The 25,299-nt window shown below is 45.0% G+C and overlaps 1 protein-coding gene across 12 annotated transcripts in view; it reads left to right on the top strand.

The window, feature by feature from the left end:
• The window catches only part of ARNTL (aryl hydrocarbon receptor nuclear translocator-like), a 129,538-nt gene that overhangs the window by 101,968 nt on the left and 2,271 nt on the right, over positions 1-25,299 (top strand). For 5 of the 12 annotated variants that reach the window (XM_021076223.1, XM_021076231.1, XM_021076190.1 and 2 more), the window contains 6 exon segments: positions 1,874-2,120; positions 4,081-4,187; positions 6,598-6,748; positions 7,592-7,680; positions 18,030-18,138; positions 20,936-21,029. In XM_021076223.1, the coding sequence (XP_020931882.1) occupies positions 1,874-2,120; positions 4,081-4,187; positions 6,598-6,748; positions 7,592-7,680; positions 18,030-18,138; positions 20,936-21,029 (797 nt within the window). 12 annotated transcript variants of the gene reach the window in all.

The raw sequence follows: 25,299 nt of genomic DNA, 5'->3' as shown, positions 1-25,299 counted from the left end.
GCTTCTTCTCTTAAGAGGAACAGATACATGCTCAATCCATAGGTAATGTCATCTCCCCCCCCTGCTCCCCTGGCCCCACCTTTCAATGGTATTTATGTGCCAGTGACTTCCAAGTCCGTATTTCTAGCCCACAGGTCTTTTTGGACTCTGGGCTTGTAAGTCAGCTGCTTAGATATCTCAAGGGCATCTCAAACATGACAGATAGAGAAGTAACCACCTGGGCATCCCCCCTCCCCCAGACATAAATGGCACCACCATCCATCTAGCTGTTCATGCTAGACGCCTGGGAAGCACCCTCCCCGACCCCATCTTTCCCCTCCCCCGATCTAGTCAGTTACAAAGTCTTGCCGCCATGAATTGCCCCTGCAGAAGTTATCTGAAATATGTTTATCCATCTCCATACAAACTGCCATCACTAGATCCAGGCTATCTGGATCTCACAAGTCTGGTGAGGTGGGCTCCTCATGCTTCTCAGCTCTCCATGCAGCCAGAGTAATTTTCTAAAAGCAAAGCTTTGTATTGGTCCCCTGTTGAAAACCCTTCAGTGGTTCCCACTGCTCTTGAAGAAAAGCTTACTGCCCTCAATCTGACTCTACAACCCCATCCTTTGACTCTACTCCATAAGTTCGAGCCAGGCCAACCACCTTTCGGTGCCCCAACCCTTTTCTACTCAAAAGTCTCCATACCCGCTGTCACCTCTGATACAAATGCCCCCGTCTGGCCACCAGCTCCCTCTCTGGGCTCACTCCAGCTCATCCCTTAGAGTGGACCTCGCTGTCTGTCACTCCCTCCCGAATGCTGCCCTACCTCTGCTTGTAGCACCCTGCGGGTTTTCTAACACTTGCTTACTATTGCAGCTACGTAGTTACTTGTGTGATTATTTGTTTAAAATGTCTCTTCCCCGTTCTACTGTAAATTCCACTAAGGCGTGTCTGATTTCTTTTCCACTGTTCAGTAACTAACGCAAGACCCCATGCTTGATAAACGCCCCATAAGGAAACCCACAAGTGCTCCGCACTTCACCTGTCTGAATTGAAATCTTTTCTCCTTCTTCTCTAAACATACTCTGTATTCTCTTACCTGAGTCAATGAATTGTACCAGTAACCACTCAATCTGAAAAAGTTGGAGTCGTCTTTCTTTTTTTTATATACCAAATATTTTGATATTCATACCAAATCCCAACATGTCTAGCTCAGAAATCTCTCCTGCATCCTCCCTGCCTCCTCCTCACCTCCACGGCCCTTCCGTAGTATAGTCTTCAGGCATCTCTTGGCTGTATTACTTCCTTCTGGTTTTTACTGTTTCCAGTTCACCCATCATTCTGCCCCTAGAGTATCCAAATCACAGTGCGATTTTGCTGTTTCCTCCCTTAAATACCTCTGGAGGTTCTCCGTTTCCTACCTGAAAAAGGTTAACATATTTGTGAGCAAATAATCCAAGGCCCTACAATCTGCCCTTCAGCCTGCCTTTCTGACTCTACTCCCAGCATCTCCCTTTTTTCTTGAACCACACGAAGCTCTTTGCAATTTCTTATACAGGATACCCTTCCGAGCCTTGCTACATTCTCAACCTTCTGGTCCCTTAGCCAGGGCTGACTCTTCTTGGTTCAGCTCCTGCTTAACTCTGGGCACCTTCCTCTCCCCACATAGGTGTGGATACCCTTCCTTGGTGTATGCGTTGCCCCTTTGGGGTAACCAGCTCTGCAAAGCACATGTGATTCTGGATGATACCTGTCTTTCTGTCTTCTCTCTCACTAGATGCTTTTGTGGACAGTAAGGCTTTCTATTTTATATTTTGACTCCTTGCCCATATCCCAACTCACCATGGGCCCCCAAAGCCACACTGACACTCACCATGGGCTTTGCTTTCTAGCAGATCGAAAAAGCTTCTGCACAATCCACAGTACAGGCTATTTGAAAAGTTGGCCGCCCACAAAGATGGGGCTGGATGAAGACAACGAACCAGACAACGAGGGGTGTAATCTCAGCTGCCTTGTCGCAATCGGACGACTGCACTCACACATGGTTCCACAACCAGTGAACGGGGAAATCAGGGTGAAGTCCATGGAATACGTGTCTCGGCATGCAATAGATGGGAAGTTTGTTTTCGTAGACCAGAGGTAAGACTCTGCGTGTTACCCTTGAACAGTGATGGGAGAGGATTTTCACCCCTGAGGAAAGCAGGGAAGACTGGGCCGTCAGCTCACTTTCTTTTTTTCTTTGTTTGTCTTTTTAGGGCCACACCTATGGCATATGGAGGTTCCCAGGCTAGGGATCGAATCAGAGCTGTAGCTGCCAGCCCACACCACAGCCACAGCAACGCAGGTTCCAAGCTGCATCTGTGACCTACACCACAGTTCACGGCAACGCTGGATCCTAAGCCCACTGAGCGAGGCCAGGGATCGAACCTGTGTCTTCATGGATGCTAGTTGGGTTGTTAACCCTTGAGCCATGACAGGAACTTCAGCTGACCTCCTTAAGGATAGAGAGAAGGAAGTGATGGGTATCTGTGCTGAAAAATGAGACCCAGGGGGATGTCCTCATAAATAAAGAGATTGTCTCTGTCATTCTCTGGCCTGTTAGAGACAGTTGAATGGGATGGTTTGATGTCTGTGGCTGATAGAGAAATAGTAGACATACTATTTATAGGAATCTATAGAGGGTTGCAGAACCATTTCCGTGGTTGGAATTCGGTATGTGGGACTCGGGAATGATGAGTCCTAAGCTGTCCAGTATAGTAGTCATCAGCTATATAGCAATCCCATATGGGGATTTAAATATTAATCAATTAAAAGTCAATAAAAATTTTAATTCAATTCTTCGGGCTCACTGGACACATTTCAAGTACTTAGTAGCCACTTGTGGCTAATGGCACTCATACAGAACATTTCTATCATTGCAGAGAGTCCTGCTGGACACACTGATCTAGTCTGGTTTCTCTCTCTCTCTCTCTTTTTTCTTTTTCTTTCCTTTGTTTTTTTTTTTTTGCTTTTTAGGGCTATACCTGTGGCATATGGAGGTTCCCAGGCTAGAGGTCTGATTGGAGCTGCAGCTGCTGGCCTACAGCATAGCCACAGCAATGCCAGATCCGAGCCACATCTGCGATCGACACCACAGCTCACAGCAACACTTTATCCTTAACCCACTGAGCAAGGCCAGGGATGTAACCTGCAGCCTCATGGATACTAGTCAGATTTGTTTTCACTGAGCCATGACAGGAACTCCCAGTCTCTTTTTTTTTTATTGTTCAAGAACTGAGGCTCAGCCTAAAGACTGGCCCCTCTAGGATTCACAAAGCAATGGCAGTGCCCCTGAGCTAATAACCAGAGTTCTCGTTTCCACTGCTCTCTGCTGCCTCCTTGAGAACATTCACCGGTAATGATTTTTCTTGCTACTAGAAATAGTCACTAAATACTGGAAAAGGAGACAGCCACTTTTCAAGGTCCTTCTGGGCCCTGCTGCTGGAGCTTCTGGTGTTTGGTCATCCTGATAAAAAGCAGTTGGAGAAGCTTTGCACCGGAGTTTAAAGTTCTACCACAGGGAGTTCCCTTCGTAGCTCAGTGGTTAATGAACCCAGCTAGGATCCATGAAGATGCAGGTTTGATCCCTGGCCTTGCTCAGTGGGTTAAGGATCCAGCATTGCTGTGAGCTGTGGTGTAGGTCACAACGCAGGATCCTGCGTTGCTGTGGCTGTGGTGTAGGCTGGCAGCTTTAGCTTCAATTCAACCTCTAGCCTGGGAACTTCTATATGCCGTGGGTGCAGCCCTAAAAAGCAAAAAAAAAAGTTCTATCACATTTTTATCTAATATAATTACTACTTTTAAACCTCCTAAAATTTGATTTCTTATGCTCACAGCCCCATTGAAAGGATCTTTGCTTCCTTTCCCTGTTTTATAGCCTTGACTAAAGTCAGTTTCATGAGGAAAAAAACAAAAAGCAAAACCCATGTAGGAAGCCCTCTGAACCCACCCAGCTTTGGCCTTGTGTCCATTGGCTGTAGCAGGATTCATCTACTGCAGAGGTGCTATTAATTGTCTGAATGGCTTTTTCCTTTTTTTTTTTTTTTAAATTCCTTTTTAGGGCAACAGCTATTTTGGCATATTTACCCCAAGAACTTCTAGGCACATCGTGTTATGAATATTTTCACCAAGATGACATAGGCCATCTCGCAGAATGTCACAGGCAAGGTAAGCTGGACTGAACAGAAAGTCTTCAGTTTAAAGCGTCCCCCTGCTTGCTTCTAGACTATTCCACATAATCTTCCAGAGAAACCCGCCCCTGTGACGTGGGAGTCAGCCAGCCCAAAAGTCTTTAGGCCAAAGCCTCTGCGAGGAGAGATGCCTGCTGCTTCCCTCAGGCCCCAGATAACCCCTAACCCCATCTGACTGCCTAGCAGCTTTCTACATGTAGGCCAGAACAATTTCTGGAAGGCATCTCTTGTTGGGAAGAGATTTACCCAAAAGATTTACCTGCAAAGACTGAGTGTGGCCCAAATGGATCTCATTCTTTTTCCACAAACCCCTGCACTGCCTCCTGTAGTTCCCTCTTGGTTAATGGCACGGCCACATATGTCACCTCCGGAGACAGAAACCAACATTCACTGACCTCCTTTACTTTTTACCATTACCTCCTTTACTTTTTACCATTCAGTAACCTCCTTTACTTTATCCTTCGTCAAAACTGTTCATTCACCTCAGACATGCATTTCCAAAGAGGCCCCTTTCTGGAATTCCCTTGTGGCGCAGCAGGGTAAGGACCTAGCAAGGTCACTGCTGTGGTGCAGGTTTGATCCCTGGCCTGGGAACCTGCATATGCTGCAGGTGCCACCGAAACAAAACAAAACAAAAAGAGGCCCCCTTATTTTTTATTTATTTATTTATTTATTGCCATTTCTTGGGCTGCTCCTGCAGCATATGGAGGTTCCTAGGCTAGGGGTCGAATCAGAGCTGTAGCCGCCAGCCTACGCCCGAGCCGCGTCTGCAACCTATACCACAGCTCATGGCAACGCTGGATCCTTAACCCACTGAGCAAGGCCAGGGATCGAACCCACAACCTCATGGTTCCTAGTCGGATTCGTTAACCACTGAGCCACGATGGGAACTCCTTTTTAATTTTTTTTTAAAGAGGCCCTCTCTGCCACCTCTGCCCAAGACCTTGGTTCAGCTCTGGTACCTCCTGATGACTGTGATGAACTCTAAACAGGCCTCCCTGCACCCTTCTGCCCTGGTGCATCTTCCGTCTTCCATAGTTAGTTCATTTATGCTCTGATAGATGGAGCCTGATAATGTCACATCGGTGCTTAAAACCTCCTGCCTTTAGACTGAAGCCCAGTCTCCTTTGAAAGGCAATCAGGACCTCCCACCTCCTGGCCCTGACCCACCTCCCCAGCTTTCCCCCCAGCCCTGCGTCACAGGCCTTGTGCTCCAGCCACACGGACGTCTCACTAGACCCGGCCACTCCTCAGGCAGTGCTGGGTTCTCGCCTCCCTCCTTTCGGCAAACAAGTGTTCAGCTCTCGAGTTTGCCGCCCCTCATTCCTCTCCCCAGGGCAGGCGTCCTGTCCTGTCTCCTCTTATCTCCAGGGCCTGGTACACGAAAGGTGCTCATTCCATGTTTGTTACATGAAAGAATGAGGTTTCCATAGGTACGTGACCTTTCTGAATCCAGATGTCCTCAAAACGCTGTGCTGCCCCCAGACTTTGTGATGGGGACATAACATGGGCCCTGTGGACAGCGGCCTGCTCACTGCGTGGTGTCCGTGTCCCAGCTAATTCCAGTTGGATAACTAGACTGCCCTGAGTGATTCCTGGGAGCCTTTCCTACACTCTGAAAAACAGTGGCAGATTCAGAGCTGAATCGGAAGGCTCAGAACCAGACCCTCAGAAACAACCTGTCCTCTGAAGTGCCAGCTCCCCTGGCTCTGCATATTATTAGAGTGATGGCGTTGGAGAAGTTTCTGTTGTGGCTCAGTGGAAACAAATCCAATGAGTAACTATGAGGTTGTGGGTTCTATCCCTGGTCTCACTCAGTGGGTTAAGGATCAGTGTTGCCATGAGCTGTGGTGTAGTTCACAGACGTGGGTTGGATCTGGCATGGCTGTGGCTGTGGTGTAGGCTGGCAGCTATAGCTCAGATTTGACCCCCAGCCTGGGAACCTCCATATGCCATGGGTGCGTCTCTAACAAAAAAAAAAAAAAAAAAAAAAAAAAAAGCGATTGATAGTGTTGGAGCCTGATGCACCTAGGATTTGGTTAGTTTATTTATTTATTTATTTATTTATTTATTTATTTAGTCTTTTTTGCCGTTTCTAGGGCTGCTTCTGCGGCATATGGAGGTTCCCAGGCTAGTGGTCTAATCGGAGCTGTAGCCGCCCGTCTATACCACAGCCACAGCCACACCAGATCCGAGCCATGTCTGTGATCTACACCATAGCTCACAGCAATGCCAGATCCTTAACCCACTGAGCAAGGCCAAGGATCGAACCCGCAACCTCATGGTTCCTAGTCGGATTTGTTAACCACTGAACCATGACGGGAACTCCCGACTAATCAAATTGGCCTGAGAAAATAACAGTGCTCCTGGTGTCTCTGTATTTTCAGTTTTACAGACAAGAGAGAAGATTACAACTAATTGCTATAAGTTTAAAATCAAAGATGGTTCTTTCATCACACTACGGAGTCGCTGGTTCAGTTTCATGAACCCTTGGACCAAGGAAGTAGAATACATTGTCTCCACCAACACTGTTGTCCTGTAAGTGTTTTTTTCTATCTCAAAAGCTCCGTTGCTTCAAAGAGAGGAGCCTTGGGCTCCTTACCTGGGAAACGGGGTCCGGGCAACAGCCAGTATCAACACCCTTTACTGCCGTCTCGCTAATATGCTGTGAATCCTCAGGCCTGGCAGAAGCCCCAGAGGTGGTTCACGAAGGACAAGCTTCAATATTCAGACCACTCAGGCCTCCCCACGGGCGGACTTGCTCCAGGAGACCAGCAGCATTTCCTTCCTGATAAAGCAGTGGGCCTTTGAATTCTGCAGGCCCGGCCTGCACTGGTCCTGCTGTGGAGGGAAGGGTTGATAAGCCATGAAAGCCTCCCCAGCTCCCACTGGCCTTGGCTGAGGAGGGTTGGGAGTCACGCCCACCACCTGCCTGGGCACCGGCTGGGATGCCCTTCAAAGGCTGCCACCTTCTGCGTGAGCAGGAAAAGCAGGACCTGGTCTTTGGCCTGCTCCCTGCATCGCATCCCCCTGATATCCAAAGCCCCACTTGTAGGCAGAGCCGAGTGAGGGGCTGGGTGCCCTGCAGGCTGGCAGGAGAGGAGGCGTGCAGCGGTGGCAATGGGCTGCCGCAGTCCGTGCCGCCCCTGGACCGCATCCCACGTGAACTAGGAAGGCCCAGGCAGGCAGGGAGGCCAGAGGCTCGGATGCTGTCCCCCGTGTCCTCCAACAGCGAGGAGAGCTATTGAGCCACTCAGACAGACGCTTCACTCTCTGGCCTGTCCAGGTCCAGGGTGGACGCCAGACACCTTGGCCAAGGTGAAAGGTGCGCAGTTCTGAGCAGGCCTGACTCACGTTTCCTTGTTGCTGGGATGTTCACAGAGCCAACGTCCTGGAAGGTGGGGACCCAACTTTCCCGCAGCTCACAGCGTCCCCCCACAGCATGGACAGCATGCTGCCCTCTGGAGAAGGTAACTATGTGCTGCTGGGGCACCGGGGCTTGCCTGCGACAGGCTGCTTGTGGCCTCCATCCCCTACCCCGAGAGCCTGGGGTCCCCGGCCACCGTACGCTCTGCAACGAGGGAGGCCTCACAGGGATGATGGCTAAGGACGCTGTCATCTCACGTTCTCTGTTGAGCCTGGAATGCCGGGAACTCAGTTTTGTCTTTCCTGAGGCTGCCTGGACCCTGGAAGCCCTGGAAGTGGCCACCTCCTTGCTCCTCTTGTGCTTTTCTCCCTCTGTGTTGCCCAGTGGCTGCGATGTCAAATGCTCTCTGGTGACGGTCACTGGCTCCGATGGTGGGTGGAGGGTCTCTGTCTGCACGGGGTGGTGGGGGAGGAGGGGGGTGCCATTCTCCACGGGGCTCCCTCCCCCAGCTCAGCCTTGGCCCCTGCTCTTTGCACTTGACTCCTCCTTGCCTGGGACTGCCTGTGTCTGCATGGCTTCAGGCTCCACCTCTCCATCAGTGAATCCCCACATCCAGTTTCACTCCTGAGCTCCAGATCTGTCTCTCCAGCTGCCTTCTGGGCATAGACACCTGGAGTCCCAAAGGCACCTGTAATTCAGCCTGTCCAAATCCGTGCTCTACACAACTCCCCCCCAACACCCCCGGCTGGTGGGTAAGCCAGAGACTGTGACTCCTTCCTCTCTCCCATGGTATTTAAATATGACATCCTGTCCCTTCTGTCTCTTAAACTTCTCCATCACTGCTGTTGCTACTCCACCCTCCCCATCTGTTGTGTGGATTATTGCAGATAACTTCCCGACCCTAGTCTCGCTCTCCTCCTCTGCACCTCCACCCTCCACTGGCTCATTTTCCATGTGCTGAACTTCTTAAGAACCCAAGTCCTAAGTCTGCATTTTATTTGTTTTTTTTTTTTTTCTTCAGTGGTTTATTGAAGTACAGTTGATATACAATGTTGGGATAATTTCTGCTGTACAACGAAGTGATTCAGTTATACACGTACCCACATCCATTCTTTCAGATTCTTTTCCCACATAGATTATCACAGAATACTGGGTGGAGCTTTCTGTGCTAAACAGCAGGTTCCTACTGGCCAGTCATTCCTATTGGTATACCTCAATGTGCATATGCCAATCCCAAACCCCTAGTCCATCCCTCCTCCCTCCACATATCCCTTTTGGTAACCATAAGTTAGTTTTCAGTCTCTGAGTCTGTTTCTATTCTGGAAATAAGTTTATTCGTATCCTTTTTTTTTTTTTTTTTAGATTGCACATATACGTGATATCATGTGATGTTTGCCTTTCACTGTCTGACGTAGTATGATAATTTCAAGGTCCATCTATGCTGCTACTAATGGAAGGATCTCATTCTTTTTTATGGCCGAGTAATATTCCATTGCACATATGTATCACATCTTCTTTATCCATTCCTCTGTCAATGGCCACTTAGGTGGTTTCCATGTCTTGGCTATTGTAAACAGTGCTGCAGTGAACATTGGGTCCATATATCTTTTCAAAGTATGTTTTCCTCAGATGGACGCCCAGGAACGGAATTGCTGGAGCAAATGGTAGTTTTATTTTTAGTGTTTTGAAGAAACTCCATGCTGTTTTCCATAATGGTTGAACTAATTTACATGCCCACCAACACTGTAAGAGGGTTGCCTTTTCTCTGCACCCTCTCCAGCATGTATTGTGTGTAGACTTTTTGATGATGGCCATTCTGACTGGTATAAGATGGTACCTCACAGTAGTTTCAATTTGCATTTCTCTAATAATGAATGATGTTGAACATCTTTTCATGTGTTTTAGGTCATCTTTATGTCTTCTTTATAGAAATGTCTATTTAGATTTTCTGTCCATTTCTTCATTGGGTTGTGTATGTGTGTGTTTTTGACATTGAGCTGTATGAATTGTTTGTATATTTTGGAGATCAGTGCCGTGTCAATTGTTTCATTTGCAAATATTTTCTCCTTTTATGTGGGCTTTCTTTTCATTTTGCTGATGGTTTCCTTTGCTGTGCAAAACTTTTAAGTTTAATTAGGTCCCATTTGTTTGTTTTTATTTTCATTACTCTAGGAGGGGGAAGTATTGGTGCGATTTATGTCAGAGCGTGTTTGGCCTACGTTTTCCTCTAAGAGGTTTTACTATCCAGTCTTATATCTAGGTCTTTAATTCATTTTGAGTTTATTTTTGTACATGATGTTAGAGAGGGTTGTGATTTCTTTCTTGTGTGTGTGTGCGCGCGCACGCACGCGCTTTTTAGGGCCACACTTGCAGCATATGGAAGTTCCCAGGCTAAGGGTCTAATTGGAGCTACAGCTGCTGGCCTACACCACAGCCACAGCAATGTGGGATCTGAGCTGTGTCTGTGATCTACACCACAGCTCACGGCAACGCCGGATCCTTAACCCACTGCATGAAGCCAGGAATAGATCCCGCATCCTTCTGGATCCTAGTCAGATTTGTTAATTGCTGAGCCATGAAGGGAACTCTGGAGAGTGTTGTGATTTCATTCTTTTACATGTAGCTGTCCAGTTTTCCCAGCTGTCTTTTATCCATTGTATATTCTTGCCTCCTTTGTCATAGATTAGTTGACCATAGGTGCATGAATTTATGTCTGGGCATTCTATCCGGTTCCATTGATCTATATTTCTGTTTTTGTGCCAGTACCATACTGTTTTGATGACTGTAGCTTTGAAGTCAGGAAGCCTGATTCCCCACAGCTCCATTTTTCTTTCTCAGGATTGCTTTGGCTATTCAGTGTCTTCTATGTTTCCATACAAATTTAATTTTTTTTTGTTCTAGTTCTGTGAAAAATGCCATTGGTAATTTGATAAGGATTGAGTTGAATCTGTGGGTTGCCTTGGGTAGTATACTCATTTTGACAATATCAGTACTTCTAATCCAAGGGCAAGATATAGCTTTCTATCTGTTTGTGTCATTTTTGACTTCTTTCATCAGTGTCTCGGACTTTTCAGATTTCAGGTCTTTTGTCTCTCTCTCACTTTTTTTTTTTTTTTTTTGGTCTTTCTGCCTTTTCTAGGGCCACAGCCTGCATCACATGGAGGTTCCCAGGCTATGGGTCGAATCAGAGCTATAGCCGCCAGCCTACACCAGAGCCACAGCAATGTGGGATCCGAGCCACATCTGCAACTTACACCACAGCTCACAGCAATGCCAGATCCTTAACCCACTGAGCAAGGCCAGGGACCGAACACGCAACCTCATGGTTTCTAGTTGGATTTGTTAACCACTGAGCCACAATAGGAGCTCCAGGTCTTTTGTTTCTTTAGGTAGGTTTATTCCTAGGTATTTTATTCTTTTTGTTGTGATGGTAAATAGGATTGTTTTCCTAATTTCTCTTTCTGATCTTTCATTGTTAGTATATAGAAATGCAATAGCTTTCTGTCAATCAATTTTCTGTCCTGCAACTTTGTCAGATTCATTGATGAGCTCAAACAGTTTTCTGGTAGCATCTTTGGGATTTTCTATGTATAGTATCATGTTATCTGCAAAGAGTGATAGTTTTACTTCTTCTTTTCCAATTCGTTTTATTTCTTCTCTGATTGCCATGGCTAGGACTTCGAAAAATATGTTGAATAAAAGTGGTGAGAGTGGGAGTTCCCGTCGTGGCACAGTGGTTAACGAATCCGACTAGGAACCATGAAGTTGTGGGTTTGGTCCCTGCCCTTGCTCAGTGGGTTAAGGATCCAGCGTTGCCATGAGCAACGCTCATGGGTTGCAGATGCGGCTTGGATCCCGTGTTGCTGTGGCTCTGGTGTAGGCCGGTGGCTACAGCTCCGACTCGACCCCTAGCCTGGGAACCTCCATATGCCGCGGGAGCGGCCCAAGAAATAGCTAAAAAGACCAAAAAAAAAAAAAAAAAATGGTGTTCCTGATCTTAGTGGGAATTCTTTCAGCTTTTCACCATGGAGAATCATGTTAGCTGTGGCTTCAATAAGGCCTTATTATGGTAAGGTAGGTTCTCTATATGCCCACTTTCTGGAGGGCTTTTTATCAGAAGGGAGTGTTAGATTTTGTGAGAAGCTTTTTCTGCATCTATTGAGATGATCATGTGTTTTTTTATTCTTCAGGTTTTTTTTTTTTTTTTTTTTTTTTGGCTGCCCCTTGGCATATGGAGCTCCCATGCTAGGGATAAGATCTGAGCTGCAGCCACGAACTAAGCCACAGCTGTGGCAACACAGATCTTTAATCCACCGTGCCAGGCCAGGGATCAAACTGCATCTCAACGTTTCTAAGACACTACTGATCCAGTTGCTCCGCCTTGGGAGCTCCTATTCTTCAGTTTGTTAATGTGTTGTATTACACTGAATGATTTGCGGATATTGAAAAATCCTTGCATCCCTGGGATAAATCCCACTTGATCATGAGTTAATGTATTGTTGAATTTGATTTGCTAGTATTTTGTAGAGAATTTTTGCATCTATTTTCATCAGTGAATATTGGCCTTTAATTTTCTTTTTTTGAGCTATCTTTGGTTTTGGTAGCAGGGTAATGGTGGGCTCCTAGAATGAGTTTGGGAGTGTTCCTTCCCCTGCAATTTTTTGGAATAGTTTCAGAAGGATAGGTATTAACTCTTCTCTAAGTGTTTGACAGAATTTGCCTGTGAAGCCATCTGGTCCTAGACTTTTGCTTGTTGGAAGTTTTTAAATCACAGTTTTAATTTCAGTACTTGTGAATGATCTGCTCATCTTCTCTCTTCCTGGTTCAGTCTTGGAAGGTTGTACCTTTCTAAGAAGTTGTCCATTTCTAGGTTGTCCATTTTATGGTCATATAGTTACTTACAGTAGTCTCTTGTGATCCTTTGGATTTCTGTGATGTCAATTCTAACTTCTCCTTTTCATTTCTAATTGTATTGATTTGGGCCCACTACTTTTTTTTTTTTTATCATGAGTCTCGCTAAGAGTTTATCAGTTTTGTTGAGCCAGCTTTTTAGTTTCACTGATCTTTTCTATTGTTTTCTTTGTTTCTATTTCATTTATTTCAGCTCAGATCTTTATGATTTCTTTCCTTCTATTACCTTTTGGGTTTTTTGTGTGTGTGTGTGTGTGTGTCTTTTTTGTCTATTTAGAGCCGTACCTGCAGTATAGGGAGGTTCCCAAGCTAGGGGTCAAATTGGACCTGTAGCTGCTGGCCTGTACCACAGCCACAGCCACAGCAACACAGTATCCAAGCCACGTCTGTGACCTACACCACAGCCCACAACAATACCATGATCTTAACCCACTGAAGAAGGCCAGGGATCGAACCCACATCCTCATGGATACTAGTCGGGTTCTTTAACCGCTGAGCCACGTTGGGAACTCCTAGCTTTGGGTTTTGTTTGTTCTTTCTCTAGCTGCTTTAGGTGTAAAGTTAAGTTGTTTGTTTGAGCTTTTTCTAGTTTCTTGAGGTAGGCTTGTATTGCTGTAAACTTCCCTCTTAGAACTGCTTTTGCTGCATCTCAGAGGTTTTGGATTGTTGTGCATTTGATGTCATTTGCTGCTAGGTATTTTTTAATTTCCTCTTTTGATTTCTTCAGTGATTGGTTGTTGAATACCATATTGTTTAGTCTCCAGTGTTTGTGTTTTTTTTTCTTATCATTGATTTCTAATCTTATAGCATTGTGGTTGGAAAAGGTGCTTGATAGGATTTCCATTTTCTTAAATTTATTGAGGCTTGATTTTTGGCGCAGAATGTGACCTCTCTCTCTTAGAGAATGTTCTGTGTACGCTTGAGGAGAATGTGTATTCTGCTGCTTTTGGATGGAATATTCTATAAATCTTTTAGGTTGATCTGATCTAATGCATTATTTAAGGCCGGCATTGCATTGCACTTTTTCTTTCTGGATAATCTGCCCATTGCTGTAAGTGGGGTGTTAAAGTTAACTATAATTGTATTATTGTTACTTTCTCCTTTTGTGGCTGTTAGCAGTTGCATTATATATGGAAGTGTTCCTGTGATGGGCGCATATATATTTACAATTGTAATATTTTCTTCTTGCATTGATCCTTTTATCTTTATGTAATGTCCTTCTTTATCTCTTATAACCATTGCTATTTTAGAGTCTATTTTGTCTAATATGACTATTGATTTCTATTTGTATGGAATATCTTCTTCCATCCTCTCACTTCCAGTTTATATGTCTCCCTAGAACTGAAGTGGGTCTCTTTTAGATAGCATATATATGAGTCTTGTTTCTGTATCCATTCAGGCAGTCTGTCTTTTAGTTGGAGCATTTAGTCCATTTACATTTAAGGTAATTATTGATATGCGTGTTCTTATTGCCATTTTGTTAATTGTTTTGGATTTGTTTTTGTTGGTCTTTTTTCTTCACTTCCTCTTTTGTTCTCTTGTGGTTTGATGATTATCTTTCATGTTGTGTTTGGATTGCTTTTTCTTATTTGTGTGTGTATCTACTGCAGATTTTTGGTTTGTAGTTACCATGAGGAATCTATGTATATACAAGATTGTTTTGGAGTTCCCGTCGTGGCGTAGTGGTTAACGAATCCGACTAGGAACCATGAGGTTGCGGGTTCGGTCCCTGCCCTTGCTCAGTGGGTTAACGATCCGGCGTTGCCGTGAGCTGTGGTATAGGTAGCAGACGCGACTCGGATCCCGAGTTGCTGTGGCTCTGGCGTAGGCTGGTGGCTATAGCTCCGACTCGACCCCTAGCCTGGGAACCTCCATATGCCATGGGAAGTGGCCCTAGAAAAGGCAAAAGGACCAAAAAAAAAAAAAAAAAAATAGATTGTTTTAAGTTGTTGATCTCTTAATTGCAAATGCATCTCCAGTATCCTGTGTCTGTACCTTCCTCTTTTCATGATGGCTGGTTTGGGGTATCGTATTTGTGTGCAGATGATTTCCTACCTTTACTCTATGTTTGTTTGCCTTTATCAGTGAGCCTTCTCATTTGTGATTTTCCTGTTTCTAGTTGTGGCCCTTTCTTTTCCCCCTTGAGAAGTTCCTTTAAAATTTGTTGTTTAAAGCTGGTTTAGTGGTGCTGTATTCTCTCAGCTTTTGCTTGTCTGTAAAGCTTTTTATTTCTCCTTCAAATTTGAATGAAAACCTTGTTGGGTAAAGTAGTCTTAGGTTTTTTCCTTTCATCACTTTAGTATATCATGCCACTTCCTTCTGGCCTGCAGAGTTTCTGCTAAACAATCAGCTGGGAGTTCCCATTGTCACGCAGCAGAAACAAATCCAATATCCATGAGGATGCAGGTTCGATCCCTGGCCTTAGCAGGTTAAGGATCTGGTGTTGCCATGAGCTGTGGTGTAGGTCACAAACGTGGCTTGGATCCCATGTTGCTGTGGCTGTGGTGTAGGCCAGCAACTGTAGGTCCAATTTGACCCCTAGCCTGGGAACTTCCATATGCTGCGGGTGCAGCCCTTAAAAAAAAAAAAAAAAAAGAAAAAAAAAAAAAAGAAAAAGAAAAAACCAAAAAAGCAAAAAAACCCCCCAATCAGCTGATAAGCTTATTGGGGTTCCCTTGTATGTTATTTATTGCTTTTCCCTAGCTGCTTTCAATATTTTCTCTTTGTCTTTAATTTTGGTCACTTTGAGTAATGAGTGTCTCAAAGTGTTCCTCCTTGGGTTTATTCTGCATGGTATTTGTGGTGCTTCCTGGATTTGAGTAAGCAACTCCTTTTCCATGTTGAGGAAGTTTTTGGCTATTATGTCTTCAAATATTTTCTCTGGCCCCTTCTCTCCCTCTCTCCTTCTGGCACTCCTATAATGTGATTCTTGATGCATTTAAAGTTGTCCCAAAGTTCTCTTAGACTGTCATCTCTTCTTTTCATTCTTTTTTCTTTGTTCTGTGTCATTGATTTCCACCAGTCTGTATTCCACTTTGCTTATTCATTCTTCTGCTTCCTGTATTCTGCTATTGGTTCCTTCTAGTGAATTTCTTATTTTGGTTATTGTAATTTGCATCTTTGCTTGTTTAACCTTGAAACTCTTTTTATTTCTTCGTTCAGTGTTTCTTGTAATTTATTGATCTTTGCCTCTAGTTTTTTCGCAAGATCTTGGATCATCTTTCCTATCATTAAAGTCTTTTTCATGGAGGTTGCTAATCTCCAGTTCACTTAGCTGATTTGGGGAGAGGTGGTTGTCTTCTTCCTCCTCTGCCTTTTCATTTTGTATAGCTTTTTTTATGGTCTCCTTTTTGCAGGCTACAGGGTTGTAGCCTCTTTTGCTTCTGGTATCTGCCCCCTTGTGTGTGAAGCTGATACAGCAGCTTACTGCAGGCTTCCTGATAGGAGGGATTGGTGCCTGCCCACTGGTAGGTGGATCTGTCTTGTCCCTCTGGTGAGTGGAGCTTTGTCTCTGGGTGTGAATAAAGGCAGCTGTGTGCCTTGGAGGACTTTAGGCAGTCTGTTTGCTGATGGGTGGGGCTGTTCCCACCCTATTTATTGTTTTGCCTGGGACTTCTCAGCCCTGATGGGGGAGCCAGAGCTTCCCCAGATGGCAGTCTCCAGGGGAGCTCACACCAGTGATCATTCCTGGGATCTCTGCCTCCAGTCTGCTCCCACAGTGAGCCACAGCCACCCCTCCTTTCCCAAGAGACCCATCAAGACCCACAGATAGGTCTGACCCAGATTTTTGGGGAGTCCCTGCTTTGCCCTCTGACCCAATGCACGTGAAGGCCTTGGTGCACCCTCCAGGAGTACAGGCTCCATTTCCCTCAGCCCTGTGGAGTTCCTGTGCACAAGCCCCACTGGCCTTCAATACCAAATGCTCTGGGGGCTCCTCCCAATGCCAGACTCGCAGGCTGGAGAACCTGATGTGGGGGGCTGAGAACTCTCACTCCTATGGGAGAGCTTCTGTGATATAGTTATCCTCTGATCTGTGGGTCACCTACCCAGTGGGTATGGGATTGCTTATATTGTGAAAGCACCCCTCCTGTCATCTCGATGTGGCTTCTTCTTTGTCTTTGGGGGTAGGGTACCTTTTTTGGTAGTTTCCAGCCTATTTTTGTTGATGGCTGTTCAGCAGTTAGTTGTAATTTTGGTGTTTTCATGAGAGGAAGTGAGCTAGAGTCCTTCTGCTCCACCATCTTTTCTCTCAGAGTCAGTGCATTTTCTGAGTCAAGCCCTTTGGTATTCCTTTTCTTTCTTTCTTTCTTTTTTTTTTTTTTTTTTTTTTTTTTTTTGTCTTTTTGCTATTCCTTGGGCCGCTCCCGTGGCATGTGGAGGTTCCCAGGCTAGGGGTTGAATCGGAGCTGTAGCTGCCAGCCTACGCCAGAGCCACAGCAACGCGGGATCCGAGCCGCGTCTGCAACCTACACCACAGCTCATGGCAACGCCGGATCGTTAACCCACTGAGCAAGGGCAGGGACCGAACCCGCAACCTCATGGTTCCTAGTCGGATTCGTTAACCACTGCGCCACGACGGGAACTCCCCCTTTGGTATTCCTTATCCCCTGTGGATACTGCTCAAATCTGTTAATAGGACATCCAAGGCCCTTCATGAGCTGACTAGTACCTGCCTCTCACTTTCATCTATTATTCCATCATCATTCATGATGAGTCTTGGATGGAGTTCTTATTGTGACTCAGCAATTTACAAACCTGGCTAGTATCTATGAAGATATGGGTTTGATCCCTGGCCTCGCTCAGTGGGTTAAGGATCTGACGTTGCCATGACCTATGGGTTAGGTCACAAATGGGGCTCAGATCTGAGGTTGCTGTGGCTGTGGTGTAGGTCAGCAGCTGCAGCTCCAGTTCAACCCCTAGCCTGGGAACTTCCATATTGCTATAGGTGTGTCCCTAAAAAAGCCAAAAAGTAAAAATAAAAAATGATAAATGTCTTAGAATAGTCTCCCCAGTTGTCTGGCCTCAGTGTTCTTGCATACATTGGATGCTGGGCCTGTTGCTTTTTCCTGTTACCTCTCTGCCAACCTAATTTATGCTCCTCCCTTGAGACTCAGCTCAGAGTTAGTCTTATCCAGGAAGTTGCACCTGTGCCCTGGAAGAGTTGGCTGCCTCTTGCTGACCCGTCAAACTCCTCGCACTTTGCTCCAGCCCTGGTTTATCTTATGCGTCTCCCCATTAGACTGTGAGCTCCTTGAGGGCAGGGATGCTGACTTACCTCTGTGACCCTGGTGGTATTTGGTTAATGTATGTTGATTGCATGCAGATTTAGAGGCTTTATATCAGCACCTCTGATCTTGGAAGGAAAACTTGAGCTTTTTCCTGCTGGAATGCCTTTTTCTGACAAGCTATGGCTCTCATGTCCCTCAAGGCACAACCCCAATGTTGAACTTCAGGTGGATGATGGGATGAACTGGTTTTAACACATAATAGCATTTCTTCCTTGGTTTTCTCTTTTCCCACTCTCAGATTCCTTTGTTGTAGGTGGCCCAAAGAGGACCCACCCCACTGTTCCAGGGATTCCAGGGGGAACCAGGGCTGGGGCAGGAAAAATAGGTCGAATGATTGCTGAGGAAATCATGGAAATCCACAGGCAAGTAATACCTTCTCCTTGTTCCCTTCAACCCGTGATCTTAACCTTGGGGCATTTTGCCCCCCATGGGATGTTTTGTGGGTGTCTGGAGACATTCTTGGTTGTCCCAACTGAGTGGGAGGTCGCTGCTAACATCCAGTGGATGGAGACGAGGGATCTGCTTGCTAAACATTCTTCGGTACACAGGACAGCCTCCCCAACACCCCCACCCCATCAAAGAGTTTTTCAGTCCAAAATGTAAATAGTGTCGAGACTAAAAAGTCCTGCCTTTAGATAAAGAAGCTAAACCCAAACAGGTCAGCGCTAAAGGTAACTCTTTGGGAGGCTCAGCTTTCTTATTACTTTGTATATGGCCCAGGGAGCTTCCCCAGGTTCGATCCCCAGCCTGGCACAGTGGGTTAAGGATCTGGCATTGCTGCAGCTGTGGCTTAGGTCACACTTATGGCTCGGATCTGATCCCTGGCGTGGGAACTCCATATGCTGTAGGGTGGCCAACCCTGAGATTCGTAATGGAGACCAAACAAATAGAGACCTCGTAATAGAAGCTCCCTTGGGCAGGACTTCTTTTCCACATGAAAGAGAAGAAGCTTTGAAGCAGTTGACCTGGGTTTGAGTCCTGGGCTTCTGCTTAAGAGATTCACTTAACTTCGTAGACTCTGTTGACCTGAGCCGTAAAAGGAAGGCAATGTCTATCTCCCCCAAATTGCTCTAGGATTGTGAGAGAACTCAGGAAGTTCCCCTGAACTGACACGTAGTGTCCTGTAGGGACAGAAACTGACCTGTAGTGAGAGCTCAAAAATTGTTAATTAAGTCTAAGTCTTGAAGAGTCTATGCGTCACTGAGAGGGAAGCAGTTCTTCTAAGTCCATTTGAATTTGGGGAATGGAAAAGGTGGTAGCCAGGTCCTCAGGAATGCAGACTTAATGGAACATAACTACAGGAAAAGAAAAAATTGTTATTCCCTACTGACACCGAATTGATTGTCTCCGGAGATTTGGAGGCTGGCCACAGAGGGGCTCTTATCCCAGTGGGTAGCGCCGTTCTGTTCCAACCCTTCAGGAATGACAGGTGTGGCTGCCCAAGTCTCCTTCAGGAAAGAGGTGGGAGTGGTGCACAGGGATGATCTGGTGTGATTGGCCACTGCACACCCTGTGCTTTGCTTGGGACCAGCCAAGAACAGTATAAAATAGACCTTGAACTCAAAGATCTTAGTCTTTGAGCCTGTTTTCTTGATGGTAATAGAACAAGGGAGCATGCATGGGCTGCCATAGGCAAGGGTGGGAGGATTTGAACTTGGTCTTAGCTGGGGTTTGTGAGTATGGGGGTTCCTGCTAGAAAAGACAGGCATACACTGGACTGGGCATGTGAGTGGCACATTTAGGATAAAAAAGGAGGCCACCTAACTGAGCAGAATCTTTGTAGGAAGGAACCACAGAGGTATGTGGGGAGATGGCTAAGAATCCTAAGAAATGGTGCTGAGCAGTTTCAACTGGAAGAAAATTGTAAGATCCTATTCATTGTAGGATGCTGAGCAGGTGTTTCAGTTAAGCATTGTAGACTTTGGATTAGGAATGGGAAAAGATGAAGGCGAGCATGCTTAGTGACCCAGCAGGGAGGCCCATCCTGCAGTGATACCATTGTCCAAAAAAGAAATCAGTAGTTTAAGGACTAGATATTGAAGCGTAAGTGACAATGAAAAGGCCATTCCAAGATGGGAACGTGGAAAAATAATGGCTCCACAGATGTAGGTAGGAAAAGTGGGAGACATTCAACAATTTTTCAATAAGCAATTAGTAGTCCTCTGGGTGGGTGAGGAACTTGTGGTAGATAATAGTTATATATTCCTGCCTTTGAGAAACTTATCCGGGAGAGAGAGCTTGTTTACTCACACATCTACAGAAGTAGGTAATACAGGCCAAGAGCCAAAAGACGGCTGGGCAGTGGAGGGGTCCCTGCAGGACCCTGCAGAAGCTGCATTCATCCATGTAAGTGGCTAAGAGCATGGTAGGCACACAGTTGCCACCCATTGCTCTAGCTTCAGTGCCAGGTCATGGCTTCCTTTCTTAAGGTCCTTCAGCCTGTCAGGAGTTTATGTGGACTGACAGTCTAAGTCTTGCCCTCTATAAACCTACTATGCTGAGAACCAGGCTAGTCGAGAAGGGCTTGGATCCATTTTTCATTGCCTGTTGCCTTAGAAGACAACAACTACTATGGCAAGCCTACTTTCTGGGTGTGGCTGAGCCACCTCAAGCACCCCACCTTTCCTGAGTATTTGCCAGCTAAACAGTGTTTGTAGAGTAAAAAACAAATCATTTGCTGTGGAGCCTAGCTCCTCGTGTCAAAGATAGAGTTCGACATGTAGATCTGGATTATGTGAGGAAAGGAAACTGGCCACCTTCTTGAAATCCACAAACCTGAAAGCCAAACCCTAATCCAAAGGCTTGGTCAGAAGCTCAACTCCAGGATCTGCATTCTAGATCAGGTACCATGGGATACATCCAGCTTATCACCTGTAAATAAATAAAGTTTTCTTGGAACACAGCTATGTCCATTCACTTGCATATTGTCTATGTCTGCTTTCAAGCTACAAGGGCAGCAGTGTTGAGAGATTGTTCTGAGGATTCAGAGATCATATGGCCTACATATGATAGTTACTGTCAAGCCCTTTACGGAAAAAACTTTGCCAATCCCTATTTTAGATCTTCATCCTTCTTCTCACCCCCATCCCTTGACAAAACACACACACTCCACTGACCAAAAGGAAAGGCAGTGTAACTAACGCCTCTTTTCTCTGACAGGATAAGAGGGTCATCGCCTTCCAGCTGTGGCTCCAGCCCACTGAACATCACAAGTACACCTCCCCCTGATGCCTCTTCTCCAGGAGGCAAGAAGGTAGGGCTGATGACTCTTAGACTAAGGCCCTTCTTCATCTAGAGAGCTCTTGCCCAAGTTCTGAAAAGTGTTGGAAGTGGGAGTATATTATTATTATTGTGATTGCTGAAACGAGTAGGACCCTTTTTTTCCTCTTAGAGTAAATGCATCTGTGTTAGGCAAGGTACGAAGCATACTGATGGAGGTAGAGAGGCTTGCTGACATCCTTAGAGGATTTCTCCCTTGTGTGTGGGGAAGGCAGAGATTGTTCTGAGGATTGGGGAACTATCAGCCCATTACATGGTGGGAGGAATTCAGGAGCTCCCATGAGAGAAGGACTAGTGAGTACCTCACATAAAAAACTATCTAGCTCTCTGCCAGGGACTTCAAGGAAGAAGATAATCAGTGTCTAGCCCAGGCCTTGGAAACAGTAATACCACCAGCAGTACTTCGGAAAGCAAGTCCTGCTTTTACAGCCATAGAATACTTGGGGATCTGTTGTGGGGTTTCCTGTGCTGAAATAGCATTGGGTACAAGTCATTTATCAGTCTCCAGCTCTCATGTAGAATTGGCCAGAAGACTTATAAACCAATCTGTTTTCATCCTTGCCAGAGAATTTACAAATCTAAGCCTATGTTTGTTGTAAAGCATCAATCTATTTCTAGTGCCTGATGCTAACATAGGTTAGGATGACCCAAGGACCAGCATCTTAGGACATAAGCCCTATCCCATCTCCCAAAAAAGATACATAAAGAATTATTAGTAATTCACATAAAGTGGATTCTTAGGACCCAAATTGACTCAAAAGTAGGACCTGGGTTTTCAAAACTGGGCTCCTCAGGGGCTGTGGTCCTGCCACAGGTAGGATGGAGATGGGGACAGTTGATGAGAAAGGTCATGACTTGTACTTCTAGCAGGGCAGCTTTACTTCTATTTTATGCCATGAGAATATTCTGTGAAAGTTTTTATTTGAAAAAAGGTTTTGCTGCTTCTGAAAAAGGTTTGAAAGCCAATAAATTAATGGGTAGGCGCACAGTCAGAAGACAGACTTGGGTTTGAAGCCTAGCTTTGCCATGTGCTAGCTATGTGGCCCTGTACTGTTATTAAGCCCTAGGTTTCTTTATAATGGGGAAAATATAAGGTTAGGGAAGCCAGCATCTTTGTAGGTGAAGTCCTATTATGAAATAATGTATGGGAGTTCCCGTCGTGGCACAGTGGTTAACGAATCCGACTAGGAACCATGAGATTGCAAGTTTGATCCCAGGCCTTGCTTAGTGGGTTAAGAATCCAGTGTTGCTGTGAGCTGTGGTGTAGGTCGCAGACGCGGCTGGATCCCATGTTGCTGTGGCTCTGGCGTAGGCCGGCGGCTACAGCTCCGATTCAACTCCTAGCCTGGGAAGCTCCATATGCTGCGGGAGCAGCCCTCAAAAAGGCAAAAAGACAAAAAAAAAAAAAAAAAAAAAAAAATGTATGTGAAAGAGGCTGGCCTCCAGTAATGACTCAGAAGACAGCACCAATAGATGAAGTCTGGGCTAGGTACACCCCTCTCCCCTGCTTGCAGGCTGTGCTAAGTCTTAACCTTGTTCTCTTACACCGCTGGGTCCTTCCTCCACATTGGATCCACTGTCTCCCTGGTGTGGTCTCCTCTTCTCTGTGTCTCAATTCAACTTTTAGGCACTTGACTTCCTGGTATTACCAAAAATCCCACTACTCTCTTTTAGAAGGTTACCAATTCCATTCAGTGCTTCAATATTACTCAGGGAATTTTGATATACAGTCTCTCATCCTCACAACCTCATAGGTAACACAATCCAGGCTACCATATTTTAACATGATTAGCCCAGAATTTAATAAGCATGGCCCCAAGCTAAATTGAAGTCTTTTGACTTCTGAGTCTTTTCACACCAACAACTGCCAGAGATCTAAGAGAATATTCTACATCACAAAGCCCCAAGTATTTTTGAGGCATTTATGGAACACTTTTCCTTTTCTTTGGGCTTATAAAAATGGGTCAGAGAGAAGAAATTCTGAATTGTCAGCAGTTAAGTCTTACACGAAGGGCATGTAGACAAGATGGAGTTAAAAATGACAGCATTAAATAGTGTACCAAAGCCACAAAAGTAAAAGTGGCCCCAGGTTTCCAACCTTTCTCATCTTCAAATTTGGCTGATGAAAAAATGAGCCATTTTAAAAGCCTACCAGTTGTTTTAATTAGGGTTAAACTAGGAGTTCCTGTCATGGTTCAGTGGTTAATGAACCTGACAAGAATCCATGAAGACGCAGGTTCAATCCTTGGCCTCGCTCAGTGGGTTAAGGATCCACCGTTGTTGTGAGCTGTGGTGCAGGTTGCAGACACTGCTCTGATCTGGCGTTGCTGTGGCTGTGCTGCAGGCTGGCAACTGCAGCTCCAATTCAACCCCTAGCCTGGGGACCTCCATATGCTGTGGGTGTGGCCCTAAAAAGACAAAAAAAAAAAAAAAAAAAAAAAAAAAAAAAAAAAAAAAGGAGGCTTAGTGAGCTTCAGAGGTTCAGGGAGAGTTAAGACATGTAGAGGCACCAAGGCAGGGTCAGATAAAGCAGCAGTTGCCTAATCCTCTGTGGCTTTTTGGTGGGGGTGGGGGAGAAGGGATCTTTTCAGGGGTCTGCATGGCCAAAATTATTTCCATCATAATGCTAAAACACTTTTTCTCACTGTGTTGAAATATGAACTGATAGTACAAAAGCAATGTTGGGTAAAACTACGGGTGCTTTTGCAAAAATCACGCTTGTACTGTACTAGTACTCACTGGATCTCACCACCACATACTCACAATAAAAAAAATGGTAAATTTAAAAGCTACTTAGAATGTTCTTCATAAATCAGTAAAATAGTCTTATAATATCCTTGACTAAATCTTTTTACTACTGTTACAAAATGGCAAGTACGCTTAAAGCACTTGTGCTTAAAGTATGACGGTTGTCTCGAGGAAGCACTTGTGTGACTATTTAAGTTATAAGCTGAACCAAATGCCTTTTCCATAGGACATCATTTTTATCATCACAAACTGTGGTTTTCAGACTTGAGTATTTAACATGCAATTTCTTGAAAATTAATGAACCTGTGATTTCAAGGAAAACAATGATAGTGATAAAATTTTAACTTTCAAGCAAAATTTAGAATTTTTAGAAAATTTCGATCTACTGCTTTGAGCTCAAATGCTTCCCCAAACTTAAAAGATATTATTTGATGATATAGGTAATATCAACAACGGTGATTTTTTTTTTGTTTTGTTTTTTCTTTTTAGGGCTGCACCTGTGGCATGTGGAGATTCTCAGGCTAGGGGTTGAATCAGAGCTGTAGTTCACTGCCTGCAACACCAGATCCAAGCAGCGTCTGCGACCTACACCACAGCTCACAGCAATGCCAGAGCCTTAACCCACTGAGTGAGGCCAGGGATTGGACCTGTGTCCTCATGGATGCTAGTCAGATTTGTTTCTGCTGAGCCACAATAGGTTCTCCAGCAATAGTGATGTTTTGATGCTGGACAGTGAAATGTGCCTATGTTTGGAAGATCCTGCGTAGCTTAGTGAACCAGTATTTTGCAAATGACCAATGTAAGATATTTCAAAATCACACAGAGGTAAAAGATCCATCATAAATGCCAAGATAAACTCATATGGTTTCAAATCCCACATTGCAGCTGATCTTTAAGAACTTCCACTTGCTGAGTTTTGATGTAATATCAAAGAGGCAGACCATGATTATTTGAAAAGACTATTAAAATACATCTCCCTTTTCCAACTGCGTATCTAGAGAGCCCTGATTTCCTTCATAAATGCTTTTCAAACACATCTAAACAGCTTGAATTGAGAAGCAAATGAGAATCCAGTTAAACTGTTAAGCCAGACATTTGATTTGCAAAAAAATGTAAAACGACATTTCTCACTTTTTGATGCTTTGGAAAATTATTTTTCATTAAATTGCTTTTCATGGTAATATGTAATAAGTTTTTCATATTCCAAAAATATATTAGTTTCAACTTCAAATATAGCAAATAATGATATAGCCTAAATAAATTCTTTGGCTTCCTCATTTTTCAGAGTGTAGTCTTTTTGACAATCTTGTCAAAAAGTTGTTATGGGGTGGTTGTAATGCCATATACCGGCAAGGCCTGCAATCACTGCCTCCTGAAATCCAAGCCTCTACCAAACCGTTTCCTCACTTACATCCAAATACTTCTCAAAGGTGTTTGTGAGACTCATGTCAGGAGGAGGAAGCTGGAGGGAGACAGAGAGCTCTGCTTCTGAGGAG

This window comes from Sus scrofa, chromosome 2, assembly GCF_000003025.6.
Source record: "Sus scrofa isolate TJ Tabasco breed Duroc chromosome 2, Sscrofa11.1, whole genome shotgun sequence".
NCBI lineage: Eukaryota > Metazoa > Chordata > Mammalia > Artiodactyla > Suidae > Sus > Sus scrofa.
Note: the sequence above shows the minus strand (reverse complement) of the source record. Positions and strands in the feature narration are given on the sequence as shown.